General features: G+C 50.4%; 1 protein-coding gene across 1 annotated transcript in view; it reads right to left on the reverse strand.

The window, feature by feature from the left end:
• Positions 1–2398: 2398 nt before the first annotated feature.
• The window catches only part of RILPL1 (Rab interacting lysosomal protein like 1), a 45249-nt gene continuing 26030 nt past the window's right edge, over positions 2399–21617 (reverse strand). Inside the window, exons 5-7 of the mRNA XM_004384989.1 lie at positions 14200–14372; positions 11555–11647; positions 2399–2543 (exon numbers count right to left, since the gene is read on the reverse strand). Of these exons, the coding sequence (XP_004385046.1) occupies positions 2399–2543; positions 11555–11647; positions 14200–14372 (411 nt within the window). The remainder of the gene's footprint in view (positions 2544–11554; positions 11648–14199; positions 14373–21617) is intronic.

A 21617-nucleotide genomic window follows, 5' to 3' on the forward strand; every position in this document is an offset into this window, starting at 1 on the left:
GAACCGCTATCTAACATACTGACATGGAGTGATCCTCAGGATATTTTAAGCGAAAAATGCAAGGTACAGAACAGCATGTATGTAATATGCTGCCATTTATGTATAAAAAAATAAGGGAAGTGTTAGAAACATACACATGTATGTATGTGTGTGTATATATGTTATATATATATATTTACAAAATATTTCTAGAAAGATAACCTAAGAAACTGGTAACACTGGTTACCTGTGGGAAAGGGGTGGAAGGGGGATTTTTGAGTGTGGTGGTTAAGGTTGTATGTCAACTTGGCTGGGCTATGATTCTCAGTGGTTTCAGTTAGGATGTAGTTTGGCAGTCATATAATGATGTAGTCGCCTCTATGATGATATCAGATATAATGCGATCACCTCCATGATGGTATCTGCTGTGAGTAGCCAATCAGTTGAAAGGGCGTTTCCTTGGAGGTGTGGCCTGCATCCAGTATAGGTGGACTCTTTGGCAAGGCTCACGGGCTTTTGTTTGCTCTGGATCCTACAGCTGGCTCCTGTTCATCTGACCTCCGATTCTTGGGACTTGAGCTAGCAGCTTACTTACCCATCGTGGGATTTGTCAGCCTCTGCAGTCTGTGAGCCAGGGGCCTGCCAGCTTACCTGCCAATCTTGGGATTTGTCAGCCTCCAAAGCCTGTGAGCCAGAGGCCTGTTGTCTGCCCATCTTGGGTTCACCAGCTCCTGCAGCTACATAAGTCAGGAGAAGCCTCTGGCCTGACTGACGGTCTTGAGACTTTTCCAGCCTCCACAACCACGTGAGCCATTTCCTTGACATAAATCTCTATGTATATAGACACTTCACTGGTTTTGCTTCTCTAGAGAACCCAGTATAAGACACTCAGTACACATGCTTTTATTCTAAGGATAAATTCTAATTCTACTGGGCAGCCAGGTGTGAGGCCCACTGCTCTAAAGAACACCACTATCCTATCTCATCATTTTGTCAGCAATATGGAAATGGGCTGCATTGCAGAGTCTGCAAATTGATCTGATGGCTTTTAGCAAATAATAGTAGAATGTGTACCAAACAGCCCCTGTCACATGGCCTTGAGTGCTTCTGTAGGAAACGCCACCCTTGCAATTTGTGAGCTCCCAGCTCTGCACTGGAAGCTCTGTGAGTGGAGAGAAAGAGTTTTGTCTGGGCAAACCCCCAAGTCACGGGTTGCAGACAGGATGTCTGTCTCCAGGGACCATGGCAGTCCTGTGAACTGGCCAGCCACACGGTCCTCAAGCCATCTTCCACCCACCGCCCTTCTCAGTCCAGTCTCCCCCTGCCCACCATTCTGCATCCCCTAGGCTCCCCCACTCTGTTCCCAGTCTGCTTTGGCACATTTGTCTTCTTAGCAGGGGGCTGCGTGATGCAAAAAAAAACCCAGCTGCCATCAAGTCGATTCCGACTCATGGCAACCCCATGTGCGTCAGAGTAGAACTGTGCTCCAGAGGGTTTTCAACGGCTCATTTTTCAGTAGCAGATCTCCAGGTCTGTCCTCTGAGGTGCCTCTGGGTGGACTCGAACTGCCAACCTTTCGGTTAGCAGCTGAGTACCTTAACCGTTGCACCACCCATAGAGTGAATGCTAAAAGGAAAAAAGATGCCGGGGGAAAAAATCCACACGAGATGTTGCAATGTCTCATCCTTAGCAACTTTGTTTGGTTAGTACTGCATAACTCACAGCAGATTCCAAGGCACTCTCGCCTTGAACACAGCTCCATGCTCTAGGCATCACCAGGGACAGGGTACAACAGAGGATTACAGGCTCTTGCAAAGTTGTCTCCAGTTGCTGGGTAGGGAAACTGCTGTCCCTATTTTCTGTTGCTCTGTGTCTGAGCTGGGCCAGCTGCTCCTGTGACTTCAGAGGCCTTGCCTGTCCAGTCGATTCATCCCCTATAATATACCATCACCCTGATCATTTCATTAGCATGACTAATGGAAGGCTACCCCCTTCCCCCCTCCCACTTAAGTACAACACGGATGATCAAAAAATCTCTACAGAGAATTGTAAACAAACCAAGTCAAATAGCAATTCTAGTGGCGAGTGATGTATTTGGTTTAAAGAAGCTCGTGTTTTACTAAAGTTAGTGCAAAGGCCAGCCTCAGTTCATGGGATTATTAAATAGATAACCGAAGGGGTCGTAGTCATCTGCTGTAAACGGTGAGAGCCCTGGATATAAATAAACAGTTCTTTAGAGTTTGGCATCACTTTGGAAGGGTCCTTCCTCAGAGGAGACAAGTCTGTTTCAGGGTTCAGTTTCGAGACAGCGTCTGAAACAACTGAGAGGCATGTAAGGCAGCGACACCTGGGGCCGCCAGATTCAGTGGCAGGCACTGACGGCAGACAGTTCGGGTCCCAGGATAGACGAGGGTCAAGGTCACAGGTGCTGCAGGGCTTCCTGTCCTTGCTCTGTGTAGCCGTCATCTCGGTGCGAGTTTGCCCACTGGCCGAAGGACTCCTGGACATGCGTGCTCCTCTGTGCGTTGGCCAGGCGCTTTTTGTCTCGGGAGAAGAAGCTAAACCTTTTGGGAAGGGGAAGGAAAGAAAGAAATGAGCGTCTTCCCCTTGGCTGTGAACTTTACATGTTTCGGTGCCAGGGACACGGAGCAGCAAATGCAGGAGGGGCAAATCAACTCAGGCCGTGGGAGAAAAAGTTGGGGGTGCACATCCTAGTTTCTAAGGAAGCAGCAGGGGGCTGTGCGTGCCATTTAGTCATGGCATCTTGGGAGTGGCACACTGGGAACGGGCGTGTGTGTCCGTGATGGGTGACGGATCTCCTGCCTTAGGCACTACTGAGAATGCCTGCCCCCAACCAGGGGCAACAAGAGCGACTGCAAACCGAAACGGTGGATTCCTTTAACTAGCCTCATCACAGAAACGGAATCCCTGAGAGCCATGTGCAGGGCAAGATGATTTTGATGTAGACAGATTAATATTTTAAATAATTACATACTGACTTAATGTGAATCAGGAAAATGTATAAGTAGCACATCAAAGCCCAGGTTTTGAAGATATCATTGCTTAGGATGAGGCTAAAAGTAGGCATTTAAATAAAGAAAAATGATACAATTTAAAAATATATTAAGTAACGAATATATACAGGTAGTCCCTAACTTATGATGGAGTTCCATTCCGACGACTCCATTGTAAATCGGTTCTGATGTAAGTCAAATACCTCTTTTTTTAGTTTTCATTATTATTGCTATAGCCTGCTGTAAGGCAGTGTTCTGAACAGTAAATCATAACATTGAACATCTGCGAGTGAACATCTGAGAGTGATAGCATCAGCAAATTACATGCTGCAACATTATATGTACAGGAGTCCAAGGATAATGAATGAGTTCTGTTCCTAAATCTGTCTTTAAATCGAATTTGTAGGTAAATCAGAACAGTTAATTACGTTCGAATGTCAGTTAATCAAATGTTTGTCTATGTTAGTATATAGTGTACTTTTCTGTGCATAAGAAGCATTAAAGAAACACTTCCAGATACACTAAAACATCTGTAACATAATACAGTAATAATATTTTGATGTGCATCGCAAAGCAGCGCCCATTTGTTCTTGTGAAACACTGTATGTACCTTGAATTTTTAATATAATAGGCTTTACAGGGATTGGTCCGTAACTACTGGTTGGAGGTATTACTATGACAAGATGTGATAAGATGTACAAAAACAAAAACAGATGGTGTAAGTGCGGTTCATAGTAACTCGGGTAAGTCGTAAGTTGGGGACTACCTGTGTGTGTGTGTATATATGCATATGTGTGTATATATGCATATGTGTGTATATATGCATACGTGTATATACATATGTATATGTGTATAAACATACGTATATGTGTGTATATGTGTATATATATATAAACGTTGTTGTTAGTTGCCATCAGGTAAGTTCCAACTCATGGCAACCTCACGTGTGCAGAGTGCAATTTTGCCATAGGGTTTTCAAGGCTGTGACCTTTTGAAAGCAGATAGCCAGGCCTTTCTTCCAAGGTGCTTCTGGATGGGTTTGAACCATCAACCTTTTCTGACCACCTAGGGACTGTATGGAGCCCTGGTGGTGCAATGGTTAAGAGCTCAGGCTGCTAACCAAAAGATCGGTAATTCGAATCCACCAGCTGCTCCCTGGAAACCCTATGGGGCTGTTCTCTGTCCTACAGGGTCGCTATGAGTCGGAATCGACTTGACGGCAGTGGGTTGGTTGGTTTCTTTGTTTTTAGGGACTGTATATACAGATATAGAGACATATCTTGATTTCTTTCTATATATAAAACGGTAGTACACGTTGTTCTCTGATTAGATAAAAATTGTGAATATAGTATGTGATGCAACTTAGCAAACACTAACTTGGAGTGTCAAAAATTGATTTAATGGCGAGAGCCTTTACAATTTATCCCTATTACTAGCTACACAGCAACAGCTAATTCAGACCAAGAGGTCTTTTTAAAGTAGCTGTGACTGTTGGAAAAGCTCGATGGCAACGGGTTTGGTTTTTTTTGTTTTGTAACTATTGCACACTGCTCAGGGTGAACAGTTTGATGTCTAAAAGATAAAGGTGGAAGTCACAAGCAGAAAGCTTGCATTGTGGCCCATTCAGATCAAGGTCAGCTTCAAGTCCACACAGACAGAGGCTAACCCAACAAAACAATCTGTTGCTGCCAGCCAAGTCGATTCCGACTCATGGCGACCCCATAGGACAGATCAGAACTGCCCCACAGGATTTCCAAGGCTGTAATCTTTATGGAAGCAGACCGCCACATCTTTCTCCCACGGAGCGGCTGGTGAGTTTGAACCACCGACCTTTTGGTTAGCAGCTGAGTGCTTTAACCACTGTGCCACTAGGGCTCCTGGACAGTGGAGAAACAAAAAAAATCTGCCGCCTTTGAGTCGATTCCGACTCACAGCAACTGGGCAACCCAAGTTTATCTGGGGAAATGCTCTGAGGCAACTAGGGTCTCTTCTCTAAAACATATACGTGTGCTCGCAAGTGAAGACAGGATTCTCATACGAGGTTATTTGCGAGCTCTTTCCATGATTTGTTGTTAGTTGCCATCGAGTCGATTCCAATTCATGGCGACCCCATGTGTGCAGAGTAGAACTGCTCCATACGGTTTTCAAGGCTGTGACCTTTCAGAAGCAGATCGCCAGGCCTTTCTTCTGAGGTGCCTCTGGGTGAGTTCGAAATGCCAGCCTTTTGGTTAGTAGTGGAGCGCTTAACCGTTTGTGCCACCCAGGGACTCCTTCCATAATGTAAATCGGGGAAACAGCGGGCCAGGAATTCAGCAGCAACACATCACTTGCCACTTCATGTCCGCAGGACTCAACTAAGGAAAGCCACTTAGCGGATCCTGCCCAAAGGAACACAGGAAGAATCAAAACATGGCTCCCCTCCTCTGCTTCTCTTTTTTTAGCAGGAGCAGATGGCTTGCTGGTGATGGCTTGGCAGAACAGCAGTTTAGAAAGCTCCAGCGTGAAGACTGAAAACAGTGTTAGTGTCACGCGGGGGACCACAGGGACGCAGCTTACTGACCCGTCACTCAAAGGCCCGTCTTTACTGGAACATGGACAAGATGGTTTTAGAATGGAAACAGAAGAGACAAAGAGAATTATCGGTGACAGAGCTGAGACTCCGCGGCGTCACTCATGCGCGTCGAGCGCATCGTCGGGCACATTTGAAATGACGTTTTGAGACCCGTTTGAAATGGGAACACACGAGTCACAGCCATGCAGCTGAAGTAGCCAAGAAGACATGCCAGCCCCAGTAGCCATTCCAAAGGCACAACTCAAAAGGAAACCAGAGAAACGGTGCCTACAAGGGAGACAAGCTGTCGGATGGGCTGCAGCGTGGGGTCATCTATGATCAGTCCAGCTGCCATCATGGGCATTACGGCTGTAAAGATCCTGCTCAGAGAAATACAGACAGACAGACAGCATGAAAAAGAAACACACTCCACAGATGGCCCAGCTGGAGGGTGTGTGTGTGAAGACCCCGAGGGAAGATGGGGTGGAGGGGGAAGGAAGGACTTAGAACCCACTCTGGGAGTCAGTGGTGGCACCCTCGCTCGGGGGTCTTCCAGCATGACTTCCCCAGCCGCCATGAACTGCAGGCTCTGTGCCCTATGGCAGCCAGGGAGAACGGGAGAGCAAGGGAGGCGGGCAGAGTGGGCCAGGCATCACACAGCTAAGCGGAGACCCTGGGTGATCTTCAGAGGTGCTTCCTCAGCCCGAGGATAATGCAGAGCCGACGGTACGTGCCTACCAGGCTGGGCAGGCAGAACAGAAGAAACCAAGCCACCTTGTTTAATCTGAAAGGCTATGATTTCTTTTCTAAAGGTTGGCTGCACAAAGATATAAAACAATCATCTGAAATGTGGCTTGTGCACTCTCTGTATGTTTGCGTCACCTTTGAAACCCGTGTCAGAGCAGCTGGGAGTTGGCATCTTTGCAGACCCTCCTGCACGGCTTCTCACTGTGACAACGACAAGAGGGGTGCCCTTTGCTAAGTGAACCGGCCCAGTCCCCAGAGGCCAGGCCACTGGGCTGTTAGTTGCCAGGGGGATCCAAGCCACACCATTCTGCTCTCAGTCCTATAAGGCTCCTCCTTAGCATAACAGGAACCGCCAAAGACAGTCACTGTGCGGGAAGTAGCCTCAGACACGTGGGGCGTGTGCCTGGAGAAATGCCTGCCTCCCTGGAAACACCGGACTTCACTCAGGGCCTGGTCAGGGCCAGAATGATGCACGGGAGCCCTGGCACACCTGGAGGGTTCCAGCCATGTTGCTGTCTGTGTATCTTGGCTGGGCTTGCTGAATGGATGAACAGACTGTCCCCTCCCCTCCCTAGTCCAGCTCCCTCCCCAATCCAGAGGGATGGCCACCTCCTTTAAAAGACTGGGCTGTTTTGGCCAAAAGTTTATGTGCTGGATGCAGTATAGCTGGTTTTAAGTCCCCTCCTCCCAGTCCTTCTGGAAGATTCAAACAAACCAAGTTCTAACAGTGGCATTTCAGGCGGTAGAATGGGCAGCTGTGAAGAAGCTATTTCTGGGTGGAAGCCAGGAGGGGTCATGGGTAGGAGGATGGGACAGAATGCACTGTCCCCGCTACCGTTAGACACTTGGGTGGCCGCCCACTCTACAACCAGCTTTTCCTGCCTGCAAGGCCAGTTGCTCTGATGGAAGATTCTCCGGCACTCCCTCCACGCTAGCTGTCTGCCTTCCTGCTCACCTCTCCGCCCTGATTGGCAGGAACCAGCTGTGTGTGACTGTGACTGAGAGAGAGGGACACCACAGAGGGGGCGCTGGTGCCTGGTGTGGACAGGACGAGGCTGAGATCACGCAGGCGTTCCTTGTGACCTTCTGGGCAATGCCAGCTGCACTCCCCGGCTGCCAGCTGCTTGATCACAAGCTATTCTTGGACGCCTTCTGGACATGCTGTTTTGACTGGCGGTGGGGGTTTCTGGTTCCCCTGACCAGTTCAGCCCAGAAATACATTGTCTGATGTCTGGGTCCCATGGTGCACTTGTGAGATAAGGGAATAACTGGGCAGTCAGCCCACAGCTGGTGACTCAAGGAGCGAGGGAGGGAGGGGCAGGGGAGGACCAGAGGTGTCTGGGGCCACCTCCTGGGCAGTGACTGTCTTTTGGGGCTCCCTGTTTGCTAAGGACAAGTCCTGGCAGAGGTGGGAGTAGAATAGCGTGGCTTGGAGCCCCTAGAATGCTAACTACCATCTGGACAAGCCTGGGGCCAGGTGTGGACACAAGGCATGGGTTCAGATCCCAACTGGGATCCTTCCGGAAGTGTGATCTACAGTGGATCACTGCTTCCTGGGGCCCCAGCTTCTCATCTGAGCAATGGGGAGAATGTCCCAGCTCTGAGTCTCTGATGGGGGCAGGGAGGCTGCAGCAGTTCAAGTTCAAGTGCTGAGCCTCCATGGTGGTTCTTACTTAACCGTTGGGGGATGAGGGTGGGGAGGCACCAGTCAAGGGCGTGTGGCTGAGCTGCAAATCAGCCATGAGCTGCACTAAACAGACTGTGTGACAAATACTCCCCACACGCGAGGACAGAGGGACCAGACCCATCCAGACTGACGCAGGAGGAGGGAAGGGTGGGAAGGGAGACAGGCAGGCGGGGAACCATCTTATAAGAACTGCCACTCTCACCCTGTGCAGGGATGATCCGTCCTACCCATGATCTGTTCCACCCCCAGCTCATCCTCGAGGCATCTAGGCTCTTGGGCGCACTGAGGCAGCTCCCAGTCAGGAGCCCAGGTAGGCAAGGGCAACCAGCATCCTGCCAGTGCTGGTCAAAAGCCTTCTGTGCCATTGGCTCTCCCAGTTATGCCCTAGAAGGTCGCTGCCCCTAAGGAATCTCTGTCCTCCCTCTCCCCAATACTCTCTCCTTCCCCCTCTCCTCTTTCCCCCCTCTTCCCCTCTTGTCTTTCCTCTCTCTCTCCTCTCTCCCCGCTCCTAACCCCCTCCCCTCTCTGTCTGTGTCCCTCTCACCTCACTCTGTCTATCTCTCTTTCTGGGATTCCCTGATTCCAGGTGCTTCCCCTGCCCAGCTCAGAGCCCCCAGGCCTGGCTGAGCTCCCAGATGCCAAGCTAAAGGGAAGAAAGCTCTGACGAAGGGCCCCGCGGTTCATTCTGGAACAGTCTGGAAAAGCAGGGCCGGCACCACAGCCTCTTCAGGAGAGGGTAGAAGAACTAGTTCCAGTGGGAACAGGACTGCTGGCGAATTCTGCTAACTCTCCTCTGGATTTCACATCTGTAAAAGCCAACTCCTAATCATCTGTTTCAGAGAAAAGGGGCTGCAGTAGGAAAATGAAAAGTCAGGAAAGTCCAACTTTGGAAGGAATTCTTAAAATCACACATTTTAAATGGTGCTCGAGGCTCTGTAAATGGACTGCCCTTGAACTGAAGATTCTAGAAAGGTCTGAGGCTTAAAGATCTGGGAATGAGCTACTGAAGGACCCAGAATGCTGTTGTCTCGGTCTCCCCCTCCTTCAGCCCAAGGCGGTGATGTTTGGCATCATGAAACTTTCTCTCAACTTCCCCTGGGGTGAAACTCAAAAGCTGTAGCTATCAGAGCACAGAGGGCCAATTCTGGTTATCCTTCCATACAGTGGGGCTGGCAGGTGGATCAGAGTTGAAGCAAAGCCAGTCCCATTTCTCACCAAGCAATGGATGAGAAACTCAAAGTGAGGATAAGGGTTTTTCCTGGGCACTAAGTATGCACATGGAAACCCTAGTGGCATAGTGGTTAACTCCTCAGCTGCTAACCAAAAGGTCAGCAGTTCGAATGCACCAGCCACTCTTTGGAAACTCTATTGGGCAGTTCTCCTCTGTCCTGTAGGGTCGCTATGACTCAGAATCGACTCAACGGCACACAACAATAACAGTGCACAGAATCAAGGCTGAAGGGCTTCCTCACCCCAAAATAAGGCTAGAGTTGACAGCTATAGCTGCTGTTCACCCTGCTTCTGGCAAGAACACCCTGATCTTGCTTCAGAACCCCTCTTCCACTAATTTGGCCATGTGAACTGGATGGGGTTAATGCTACTCTTAGCCACAGGGCTAAGAATGAGAGCCAGACCCAATCAGTCAGTGCACTGCCCTGTGATTGGCTTAGAGATGGTCATGTGACCCAATCAGAGCCAATGAGTCTCTACTCTGTGACTTTTGTGAAACTGCTGGGAAGCTAGAATCTCACTTTCCCACTGGTGTTTCAGACAGAAGAAAATACAAGCCCTGAGCTGATGGCTGCCATATTACCACCCTGGGGAGAAAGCGTGCCCACGAATGCAGCCCACAGAGAGGAAAACCAAGCCAGAGGTGGAGGGAATGAGATAGCACCCTGATGGCAAGGCCTGGATCCAGCTGAGCCTGAAGCCAGAGCGACTGCTCTCTGGACTTGTTGGGTTCCTTAGCCAACAAAAAAAATTTCTTTTTTCCTTTTTAAGTCATTTTGAGTTGCATTTCAGTGGCAACTAGAAGATTCCTAATACACAGTCAAAACAGCGTTGGGTTCTAGAGGATGCTTTTCTGGTTCCAAGCTTCATCCATAGGAAACATTTATCCATAAGCAAAACTGGGGACCACACTCCCCCCCGCAAATCAAGCAGGGACAGAGTCAAGCTCATGAGCAATGTTAAGCTGGCCACAGAGGATTGGAAAGGAGCCACGTATTCAACCACACAATCCAAAGAGCAGCCAGCCTTTCCCACGGCCACCAGGACCCAAATTTGAAGGAAGTCACTGTTTGCTCCAAGAGGACGAGGTCCAGCAGCTACAAGGGAGCCCATACTATGCATGCCCCTTCCCGCCAACTCACACAAGTCAACTCACAGGACAGGAACCAGCTGAGAACATCCAGTCACCACTGGATCTCAAGAGTTGAAGCATTCAGGTCACACCCCACTTCCCCTCCCCACACTTTCAGCTAGTTTTCCAGCCAGCAGCACTGGCTTTCGTGAAGCTTCCCCTGGGGTTTAGGGGAAGAATCAGGGCCTTTTCCCTAATAAGCCTTGGGTATAACTGGAAAGCTGGAGCCAACAGAGAATCCCTTGGAGATGACAAGGCATTAAGACAATACCGTGAGCAGAAGACTCCTGCGGAGAGTTAAAAATATGGGCTCCGGGGCCAGGCTGCCTGGGCGGAAACCCCGACCTTGCCTCTTATTAGCTGTATGACTCCAGGCACGTGACTGACCTCTGTGCCTTCGTTTCCTTAACTGTCAAATGGGAACAACAGGGTTACAGTGATGATTCAATGCGATAATCTGTAGCAAGCACTGCGTAGTAACCTGGCACATGGTAGGATCTTAGTAGAGCTTAGCTATCGAACTAGACCCATTTTTACTGGGGTCCATGAACCTCCTGAAACTGCATGCAAAATTTTACATTGTTTTTTTTCTGGGGAAGGGATCTGTAAGCTTTCATCAGCCTCTCAAAGGGGTCTGCTGATGCAAAACACTACCAAAGTAGCTGAAAGGCTACTGAGGGCCGGGACTGGGCCATTCTCTTTGTTGTGTGTCCCCCAAAAGAACCAGGGTCTGACTCTGTGTGTATTACACATCAATAAATAACTTAATGGCTACATGGAGGGTGAGACAGATGAATCAACACAGAAATGCCTAGATGGAGTAGACCTGGGCCATTCCCATCATCACAGAGCTCAGGTTTGAAGACCTTGAGATGCATGGACCTCACCCTACCCCCTTTCCAGCTTTATTCATCGTCCTCAAAGACCCAGAGACACACCCTGCCTGACACACACTCAAGCAAGCTCCTTGACATCAGCCAACGTGCCCAACCCTCACCCTGCCCCTCCCTGCCCAACGTTCCCCCCGAAGGAACCCAGCCTTCAGGCAGGGAGCTGAACTCAAACGTGCTCTGGCGTGAGGCATGTCTCAGCAGGACGGGGTTAGTGACATGCTTGACCCAGGGAGCAGGTGCCGGGGGAGAAGTCAGATGACGAGTGACTGGCGAGACCAGCCACATGCGGAGCAGCCCCGCGTTCCAGAATGCTTCACTTACAGTCGTTTGATCCCAGACTCCGGCTGGGGGGACGTTGTCGGGTGTGTGACGGGTGGAGGTTGGGGTATTCGGTTTTCCTGTTCCATTTCTTCACTGGAGAGAGCAGAGAGGCATGAGATAAGAGAGTTAAAAACTGCACAAGAGCTGGAACAGTCCAGTCTGATGGTCTGAGAGGGCATGTACTTTTTGGGGAGAGTGGAAATAAGGGGACTGGAAAGGACAGCAACAGAAGCCTCTGGCCAGCAGTCTGTCTGCCTGACGGGCTGGCCTCTTAGCAATTGTGTGGCCACTTCCGAGGAGGGGTCCCGCTTGTGGGGGCCATGGACACAGGTGCCTGCGGTCCCTTTGGCCTGGTTGCTCAAATTGCGAAGAATTTAAGAGAAGGGGCTACGTCTCTATTTGCAGTGCACTTGGAAGATTCCAGAACTACTGTATTTCCTGTCCTTGCCTATGCTTCCTTGTCTCATACTGTTGCGGTTTACTCCACCTGGAATATGCCGCCCACTCCCCAACATCCCCCACACCTGAATATTACCCTATCCTTTAAGGAAGTCCTGGTTTAAATGCCACCTCCTCCACGAAGCCTTCCTGGTTTCCACCCCATCCCCAAGCTGGAAGTCATCTCTCCCTTCTTTGAATATCCAGTGCACACTGTCTGTAACTCTAGCATGCCAGGCACATGGAGGATTCTCTATAAAAGTGTGTGGTATTTTCTGGGCATCTCTTGCCTTCCCCACTAAGGCAGGGATCACACCTGATACACCTGCCCTTCCTTCCTGCTTTCCATTCAACACATTTTTATTGAACACATACTACGTGCTGGAGCCCTGGTGGCGCAGTGGTTAAGAGCTCGGCTGCTAACCAAAAGGTTGGCAGTTTGAATCCACCAGGCACTCCTTGGAAACCCTATGGGGCAGTTCTACTCTGTCCTACTCGGAACCGACTTGACGGCAGTGGGTTACTGTGTGCTAAGCTCCATTCAAAGGGCTGGGAACATAACTGCAAACAAGACAATTGAGGTTTCTGGTCTCTTGTTGATGGTGAAGTCCTAACCCCTGTACCTGTGAATGTGACCTAGTTTGGAAATAGAGTTTTTCTTTGCAGATGTTATAAGTTCCTGAGTAGGGTGGGTCCTAATCCTAATTCCTTCTGCATGGTGTCTTATAAAAGAGAACATGCCTGGAAAGAACCACACACAGGGGAGGACAGACGTCATGAGATGATGGTAGCAGATGCACCTGTAAGTAGCAACGGAACGCCAGCGATTGCCGACAGCCATAAGAAACTAAGAGACAGGTACGAGCAGTTCCCCTCTCAAAGCCCTCAGAAGGAATCAATACGGCTGAGACCCTGAATTCTGGCTTTTAGCCTCCAGAACCGTGCGACAATAGATTTCTGTTCTTGAAAGCCACCCACTTTTGTCATGGCAGCCCTGGGAGACTAAGGCACACTACTGAACAGGATTCACATTAACCAGCAGGAGAGTGTGAGATGGTGAAAATGGCCACGGAGAAAGAGAAACTGGGGAAATTGACAGCGTTTGGGACGGGCGCTCCTCTGGGTGGGTGGTGATAGGGAAGGCCTGTCTGAGGAAGTAACATCTGAACCCGGATGACAAGGAGTCAACCATGGGAAGAGCCAAGGAAAACATTTTCCCAGCAGCAGGAGCAGCAAGTGCAAAGGTCCTGGGGTGGAAACGAGCACGTTGTGTTTTGAGGCACACAAAGAAGGGCAATGTGTACGGAGCTGAGGATGAGGGTGCAGTGGCAGCACTGTGCTCTAGAACTTTCTGTGACGGTGGAACTGTTCTATATCTGTGCCATCCAACAGGGTAGCTGCGAGACGCAAGTGGCAACTAAGCCCTTGAAATGTGGCTACAGTGACTGAGGAATTGGATTCTAAAATTTATACTCACGGGCTACTGTCCTGGACAGCGTGGTTCTGGTCCACGCAAGGAGTTGATTGACCGCTGCTTGAATGAATAAATACTTAGGCCATGCAGCACCACTATCTCTTATGTGCAATTCCAAAATCCAAAAGCTCTAAAAATTGAAATTCAATTTTTAGAAGTTCATTTGGTAGAAAAACCTAAACTGAACTGTCGCAAGGCTGTATGCATCCCATCTCAGATGAATGTTTATATTTCTCGCTGCATAGATAGGAATGTATGTGATCATGGGGTGCTGCCCTGGCCCCGCTAGCAGAGAAAAATAATGCAATCTATATAATATTCCTTTTTCTAAAAGCTTGGGTATAACTGGAAAGAGTTCTGAATTCCAAAATACACCAGGGTCCAAGGGTGCCAGAAAGGGATAGTGAGCTTATATATGTGCTTCAGGTGACCCCATGTGTGTCAGAGTAGAACTGTGCTCCATAGAGCTTCCAAGGGCTTAACTTCTGGAAGCAAATCACCAGCCTTTCTTCCGAGGTGCCTCTAGGTGGACTCGAACCTCCAACCTTTCAGTTAGCAGCCGAGCGCGTTCACTGTTTACACCACCCAGGGACTCCAGGGGGTTCCCATAGAGGGTACAGATGCAGTCCTTGCTTCCAGGAGCTCAGTGTCCAGAAACTGTGCAAGCCCAGAAAAGACCCAGCTGGGCCCTCCAGCCCCAGAGGGTCAGCCAGGCGCTCCCAGGGCCACTCACCTCTTGTAGTAGGCCAGCTCCTCCTGCAACAGGAACACCTTGGACTTGAGCTCATTGCGTTCGTGCAGCACATCCCGCAGCTCCTGCAGCGTGAATCGGGGGCGGTTCGGGTCCGTCAGCTCCATGGCCAGCTTGTCCGCCTCGGAGACACCCTCCTCTGCACCTGGCTCCATCTGGAGGAGGGAGAGATGCTGCTAAGCAATTCCTGGCCACCCCCGCCAGCCCCCGCTCCGCATCCCAACAGAGCCCGAGTTTTCCACACTCCCTGATGTTAGCAGCTTTCTGAGAGCACTATTTTAAGTGCTTGAGGGCGGGCGGCCTCTGCTCACGCACATTCTGTGCAACTCGGTTCCCTCCGGAGATGAAAGTGGGTGGCCACCTGGTCATTGTCCGCCTGCTCAATGGCCTGCCCGCCCGACCCAGGGCTTTATCACAAACCACACGAAAAGGCATCAGAAGAGAAAGAAAACCTTGTGTCTGACTCCGCCACCCTCATCATCTGCCAGCTTCCCCCTTTCCATGGTCTCTCATTGCATATTCTTGCTGAGAAAAACAAAAAACGAAAAACCGAACCCGTTGCCGTCGAGTTGATTCCGACTCATAGCGACCTTATAGGACAGAGTTAGAACTGCGCCATAGGGTTTCCAAGGAGCATCTGGTGGATTCGAACTGCCGACCTTTTGGTTAGCAGCCAAACGCTTAACCACTGCAGCACCAGGGCCCCATTCTTGCTAAGAGGCATTGCTAATGTTCCCAAAGTTGCTGGCATCACAGTCAGACACACTTCTCGGTGTCCCCAGCACCAAGCCACCGTGTGGCCCATAGCAGGCGCTCAGGATGTGGTGAATGAGGGAATGAACGATGCTCAGAGATGTAAGTGACCTGCCCACGCTCACACACCTGGAAGTAACGGAACCCTCGCTGGTTTTTCCGGTCCATGGTACCATGTTTGGCCTGGTAGGAGGTGGCAGGCTGTCTCCAGGGGAAGTGGCTGGCTCAAATCAAGGGCTCCCAAACTCAGCACGAGTAAGAATCCCCCAGGGCTTGGTAAGTGGGCAGATTCCTGAGCCCACCTGAGAGTGTTTGTCCAGTTCCCCGCAGACAGCTCACAGACCTCAACCGGAGAAATACAAGTCACACCAGCAGATCCTAGTATGCCGGGCCACTTGCCCTCAGCCAGACCCAGCCCGGTCCTCCATCCTCCTCAGAGCAAATGGGAACCTTTTTTTTTGTTTTTACTGAGGTAAAACACACATGACATAAAATGTACTACTTTAAAGTGAACAGGTCAGTGGCATTTAGTACGTTCACAATGTTGTGCAACCATCCACCACTATCTAGTACCAGAGCGTTCTCGTCATGCCAAGAGGAATCACTGTACCCATTAACAGTCACTGCCCATTTCCTTCCCTTCCCCTAGCCCCCGGAACCACCATCTACTTTCTGTCTGTGGATTTACCTATTCTGGACATTCATTATAAAAGGAACCACACAATATGTGGCCTTTTGTCACTGGCTTCTTTCACTTAGCATCATTTTCAGGGTGCACCCACATTGTAGCATGAATCAGAACTTCATTCCTCTGTATGGCTAAATAATGTTCCTTTGTGGGGACAGACCACATTTCATTTATCCATTTGGGTTGTTTCCACTTTCTGGCTATTGTGAATAATGCTTCTATGAACATTCACGTATACGTGTTTGTGTGAACGTGTTTTCGATTCTCTTAGGTACGTACCTAGGAGCGGAACTGCTAGGTCATATGGTAACTGTGTTTAACTTATGCAGGAACCACCAGACTGTTTCCACAAGCGGATGGACCATTTTACATTCCCACTAACGATGGATGAGGGTTCTACTTTCTCCAATTCCTCGCCAACATTTGTTATTTTCCATTTCTCTGATGATAGCAAGGCAACCTGCCCCAACACTGGCCAGCCAGCCAATCTGCAGGTGACCCAAACCTCAGGCTCACACACTCCTTCCTGCCCCTCTTCCCCAGAACACTCAGGCCTGCCAGACACTGGGGCAAGTCCCTTACCTCTCTGTGTCTCTGGCAGGTGCCATCTGAAAGGCGAAGGGATCAAGCCCAAACCCCACTTCCCATGAAGCCTTTGGACGAGTCCTCTCGGGAGCTCTCTCTCAATCCCCATCCGGCCCTTGACGACCCAAGAATGTGTCTAAGGGCCCTCTCCACCCAGACATTCTGCAATTCCTTTGAAAACACAAGAATGCTGTCTGCTTGTCCCTGGCAGGTTGTAATCACCCGAGATACTCAAAGGCTGCCTTGGTACAGTGTCCCGACACCCTTGAGCCACCAGTGTCCCGTGGTGGACTGGAAGGAGTGGACAGTGTACAAGAGATCAGGATAGCAGTGAGTCTGGAATAAGGAAACCCCCCCCCCCAAAAAAAAAGAAACAGTTGCTGTCGAATCGATTCCAACTCATAGCAACCCTACAGGACAGAGCAGAACTGCCCCATAGAGTTTCCAGGGCTGTAATCTTTACAAAGCAGAGTGCCACATATTTCTCCTGCAGAGCAGCTGGTGTGTTTGAACTGCTGACCTTTCGGTTAGCAGCCAAGCGCTTAACCACTGCACCACCAGGGCTCCTGGGGAATAAGAAAAAAACAAACAAAAGCAAACCCACTGCCATCAAGTCAGTTCTGACTCACAGTGACCCTACAGTACAGAGCAGAACTGCCCCATAGGGTTTCCAAGGAGTGGCTGGGGGATTCAAACTGCTGACCTTTTGGTTAGCAGCTGAACTCTTAACCACTGCGCCACCAGGACTCTGAATAAGGAAAAGGGGGACTGAAATACAGACTCCCCCCAAAAAAATACGGCACAGAGAGGAGAAAGGGCTCCAGCCTGTGGGGGCCTGAGACCAGGACGGTGAAGCATTCCACAAGACAAACCGAGATGCCATACATCCTGGGAAAGCCTGGAACGGGTTGTTCCAGAAAAGAACGTTTGAAAGGAGACATCACACCCCAGGGCAGATCAGGTGACACAGAGGCACCCACAGGCGTGGGCAGGGAAGCTCGCTGACCATGCCCAGCCTCAGGGCTGGGGCCAGCAGGGGACTGAAGGCAGCAGGGGGCCTCACTACACCCATAAACTGAACCCTGCCTCACACCACCCCTAAGCCATCCGGCAACTCTGGGCAGGGAGGGAGATGTTTGAGGGTGTAACTTCCTGAGAAGACATCCTAGGTGTCTAATGCCACATCCTTGGGGGCACTACATCCCTGGGGTGGGCTGCATCCACTGGGGCATAGCTTCAGTGTCCGACTCCCCTCTGTAGGGCCTCTGGGCTACTCCTTGGGCCCCAAACAGCCATATACTCAGTGTCCTCAACCTGCAACCAGCCATTGAAAATGCTTGGTATCCAGCATGCACTCAGTAATGCCAGTTCCTTTCTCTTCCCCTGGCCAGTTAGTCATGGGGCATTGTTGCATGTCTAATATTTATTTAAAATTCACTAAGCACCAACTCTGTTCTGGACACTGAGTTCTCAGCTCAGTATTAAGGCTAGAAGAGAAGGAGACCAGGGTGGGAGGGGAAGGAGGGATGATACACACAAACAGAAATGTAACATAGTGAGAGAGAGGCAGGAAGTCCTCAAATTCTAAATGAGGAGGATCACAGATGTTATTGCAGATGTGGTTTCTGTGCTAGGAGTTTTGACAAATGTGTAGGAGTTCACCAGAAACCCTGGGCACCAACCATACAGACCAGAAGTTGCAAACTTGGGGCCCTCAGACCACACCCAGTCCCCTCCATACACATTTTGCTTGGCCCTCACTGTGTTCTAAAAGTCTTTGGAATTAGCTGCCAAATGTTTTAAATCAGATTTAACACTAAAGTTTGGGTTTTAGCTTCACTTTAGAAAAAAATTTAGAAGATCTGGCCACACTGGGCCCACACTCCCACGTGGCAACACTAGGCTGGAGCTGAGTAACAGCCGCTCCGTTTTTCATGCTCTCTGCCCAGCTGCCTACTCCCACCCCTCGGCCCTGGTGACCCCTGCCATGGACTCAAACCTCAGGCTTACATACTCCTTTCTGCCCCTCTTCCCCAGAACACTCAGGCCTGCCAGGTACTGGGGCAAGTCCCTCACCTCTGTGTCTCCGGCAGGTGCCATCTGAGAGGTGAAGGGATCAAGCCCAAACCCCCACTTCCCAAGAGCCTCTGGACAAGTCCTCTCTGGAACTCTCTCTCGTTTCCCCACTGGGCCCTCGACAACCCAAGAACGTTTCTTCCTGCCCTGGCATCCCCCCGTTCCTATGAACACATGCGGTCATGGCCACAGAAGGTCTGCTCATCCCTGACAGGTTGTAACCACCTGGCACTTAAGGGCTGCCTTAGATACTGAGTTCTTTTCCACTGCAGTAGGGATGGCGCTTTGAGGGTCCAAGCCCCTTAGAAAACCAAACCAAACCAGTTGCCACCGAGTGGACTCCAATTCATAGCGACCCCACATGTATAAGAGTAGAACCATGCTCCAGAGGGTTTTCAATGGCTGATTGTTAGGAAATAGATCACCAGTTCTTTCTTCTGAGGCACCTCTGGGCATACTCAAACCTCCAGCCTTTCGGTTAGTAGCCAACCATGTTAACCTTTTGTACCACCCAGGGACTCTGATTTGCGTCTTGCCTCTTAGAGCTTGGGGATCTCCTAACCAGGTCTGCCAAAGCCCTGACTTCTGGGACTGTTGTCTGAAAGGGCAGGAGGAGGGCAAGCTTGCGGCTCCAGCATTTCTGCAGGCCACAGACTGGCCTGTCCAGACCGAGGGAGATTGCGAAGGCTCTTTCCAAGGTGGCAATTGGGCCTATCAGCAGCGGGCTGTCTAGACTTTCCACCAGGGACACCGAGGCGGCTCAGGTCATCTCAGATAAGCCGAAGCCTTCCAAGGGCTGGTCACAGGTCCCTGGAGACACCTTGGGCCCTGCTGCTCCCAGGGAGCCCCAGAGACTAGCGACAAGCAATGGGGCCTGTCTGGAGGCCCTGGTGGGGGTAGCACCCTCTCTCAGCTCTCCATCGAAGACCTGGCCTCCGGGAATACGCACTGCTGCCTTGGGGCATCAGGGCCACTTCCTGTGCCCCCCACAGTCCTTGAATATACCTTTGCACAGCCCCTGGCCCAGCAAAGGGGAGCAAATAGGTGTGCTCTGGTCACCCTTGGCCTTTCCAGGCTTAAAAAAAAACAGCTGCTGTGGAGTCGACTCCAAATCACAGCAACCCTGTGTGTGTCAGAGTAGAACTGTGCTCTATAGGGTTTTCAGTGGCTGATTTTTCGAAAGTAGATCACCAGGGGTTTCTTCCGAGGCACCTCTGGGTGCACTTAAAGCTCCAACCTTTCAGTTAGGAGCCGAGCACGTTAACTATCGTGAATTGGCTTGTAAATCCTGCTTCACCGTCAGCCATCGGAGAGCCCTGTTTCCCGCCCCTATGCAGGAAACCCTTCTTAAAAAAGACCCAACACAAACCCAGGACATGTAAGACAGAAACCAAATAGACAGTTCTTCACATTACAGTTTTCTTACTAGTTTTCTCAAAAGTCCTTTACAAACAGAGCCCGTCTTGTTTTCTTTCGGATTTATATCTAACTGCAAAATGCTGGAAAACCTTCAGTTCAGAGACAAGGAGCTGGATGAACCTTGAAAGCTTGATGCTCAGCGGAAGAAGTCAGTCGCAAAAGGCCACATGCTGTATGAGCCCATTTACACAAAATGTTCAGAATAGGCAAACCCACAGAGAGTGGATTAGTGGTTGCTAGGGACTGGTGGGATGGAGGGATTATGGGGTGATGGCTACGGGGAGCAGGGTCTCCTTTTGGTGCGATAAAAATGTTCTAAAATTGACTATGGGGATAGTTACACAACTGTGAGTTGGACACTTTCAATGGGTAAATTCATTAGTATATGAATTATATTTCAACGTTGTTATGAAAAAGCATGTAAGGCAAAAAAAAGAAAAAAAAAAAGTTAAATACAGACTTACCATGTCACCCAGCAATTCCACTCCTAGGAATCTACCCATGAGAAATCAAGACAAATGTCCACACAACGACTTGTGCATGAATGTTAATAGCAGCGTTATTCACAAAAGCCAAAATGTGAGTGGGAAAAAAAAAAAAAAAAGGAGGCTTGTCTATTGAGAATGATGCAGAAATGACAGGGACGTGGCTCAGAGAGGGCCTCAGAGTCGAGGGGGAAGTCAGACGCCCAAAGCACTTGTGACAGCTGATTCCTCTCCATCCCTGGGTCCCTCATGGCTCCCATCTTCCCCACCAATCCTGCCACAGGACTGACTCTGAACTAGACACAGCCCGCCTGCTCTCCAGCCTGGCTCTGGCTGTTCCCCTGCCTGGAACGACCCGGCCCACACTGCACCGGTGGAGCCCCTAGCCATCCCACAAGCCCTGTCTCAGTGCCGGGAAGGCCTCCCCAGCCCCAGCCTCCCAGCTCCCTGTGGTCTCCATGGGACCTCATGGCACTTTGTCCCAGCTGCACTAAATACTGAATGTACGAATCCAGAAAGGTCACTGCTCTCATGTGACAGATGAGGAAATGGACCGCCAAAGAGATGGGCCGACCTCAGGTCACATGGCAGCCGGGGGGGTAGGGGGTTAAGCCCCCTGTGGCTCCCCTGCTTGGTTTCAGAGCATCCTGAGCTCAGAGTTAACCCCAGCAGAGACTGCCTGAGTCTGGGGACAGACACTGCCACGCAGCTCAGTGAGTTAGTCACAGCTGCAACCTGACTTTACTACCCCTACCCTACCCCATTTCTTCCCCGCACCTTCCCCGCCCCCTTGGCTGCAAGAAAGGGAAGCTGAGACAGACAGGCAGTCAGGCCAAGGAGGTGTGAAATGTCCTCCTCTTGTTGCTAAACAGTCTGGAGCGGGGCTGGGAGTCTCATGACTGGGGTGACACCTTAGCACTCACGCTGCACCAGCCCCAGCTGGCCAGGGGGGACAGTCTGAGTTCTCGGGGGGCCTGAGGTGCTAGGAGAACGATGCAGGGAGGGGGACAGCCCTGCAGCTTGGCCTGGAGTCTGTCCTTGGCATCTGCCTCCTCCCCTCCATCCCACTGTGACAGATTTAGCCCAGCAACACCGCTTCTTGTCATCCCTGACATCAGTTCCTGAGTCATAAAACCCAGAGCGGATCCTATTCCTCCCCGCTGAAACCCTGTGAAGGAGCCAGACACTGGCGGACAGGTGTTGTATGATCCCACTCATATGAATGTCTAGAACAAGCAAACGCACAGAGACAGACAGCAGAGGAGAGGGTACCTGGGCTGGGGGAGGGAGAGACAGGGAGTGACTGCTGATGGGTACCAGGTTTCTTTGGGGATAATAAAAAAGTATTGGAATCAAACAGTGGTGATGGTTACATAACATTGTGAATTTAATTA

Source organism: Trichechus manatus, unplaced genomic scaffold, assembly GCF_000243295.1.
Source record: "Trichechus manatus latirostris isolate Lorelei unplaced genomic scaffold, TriManLat1.0 scaffold00131, whole genome shotgun sequence".
Taxonomy (NCBI): Eukaryota; Metazoa; Chordata; class Mammalia; order Sirenia; family Trichechidae; genus Trichechus; species Trichechus manatus.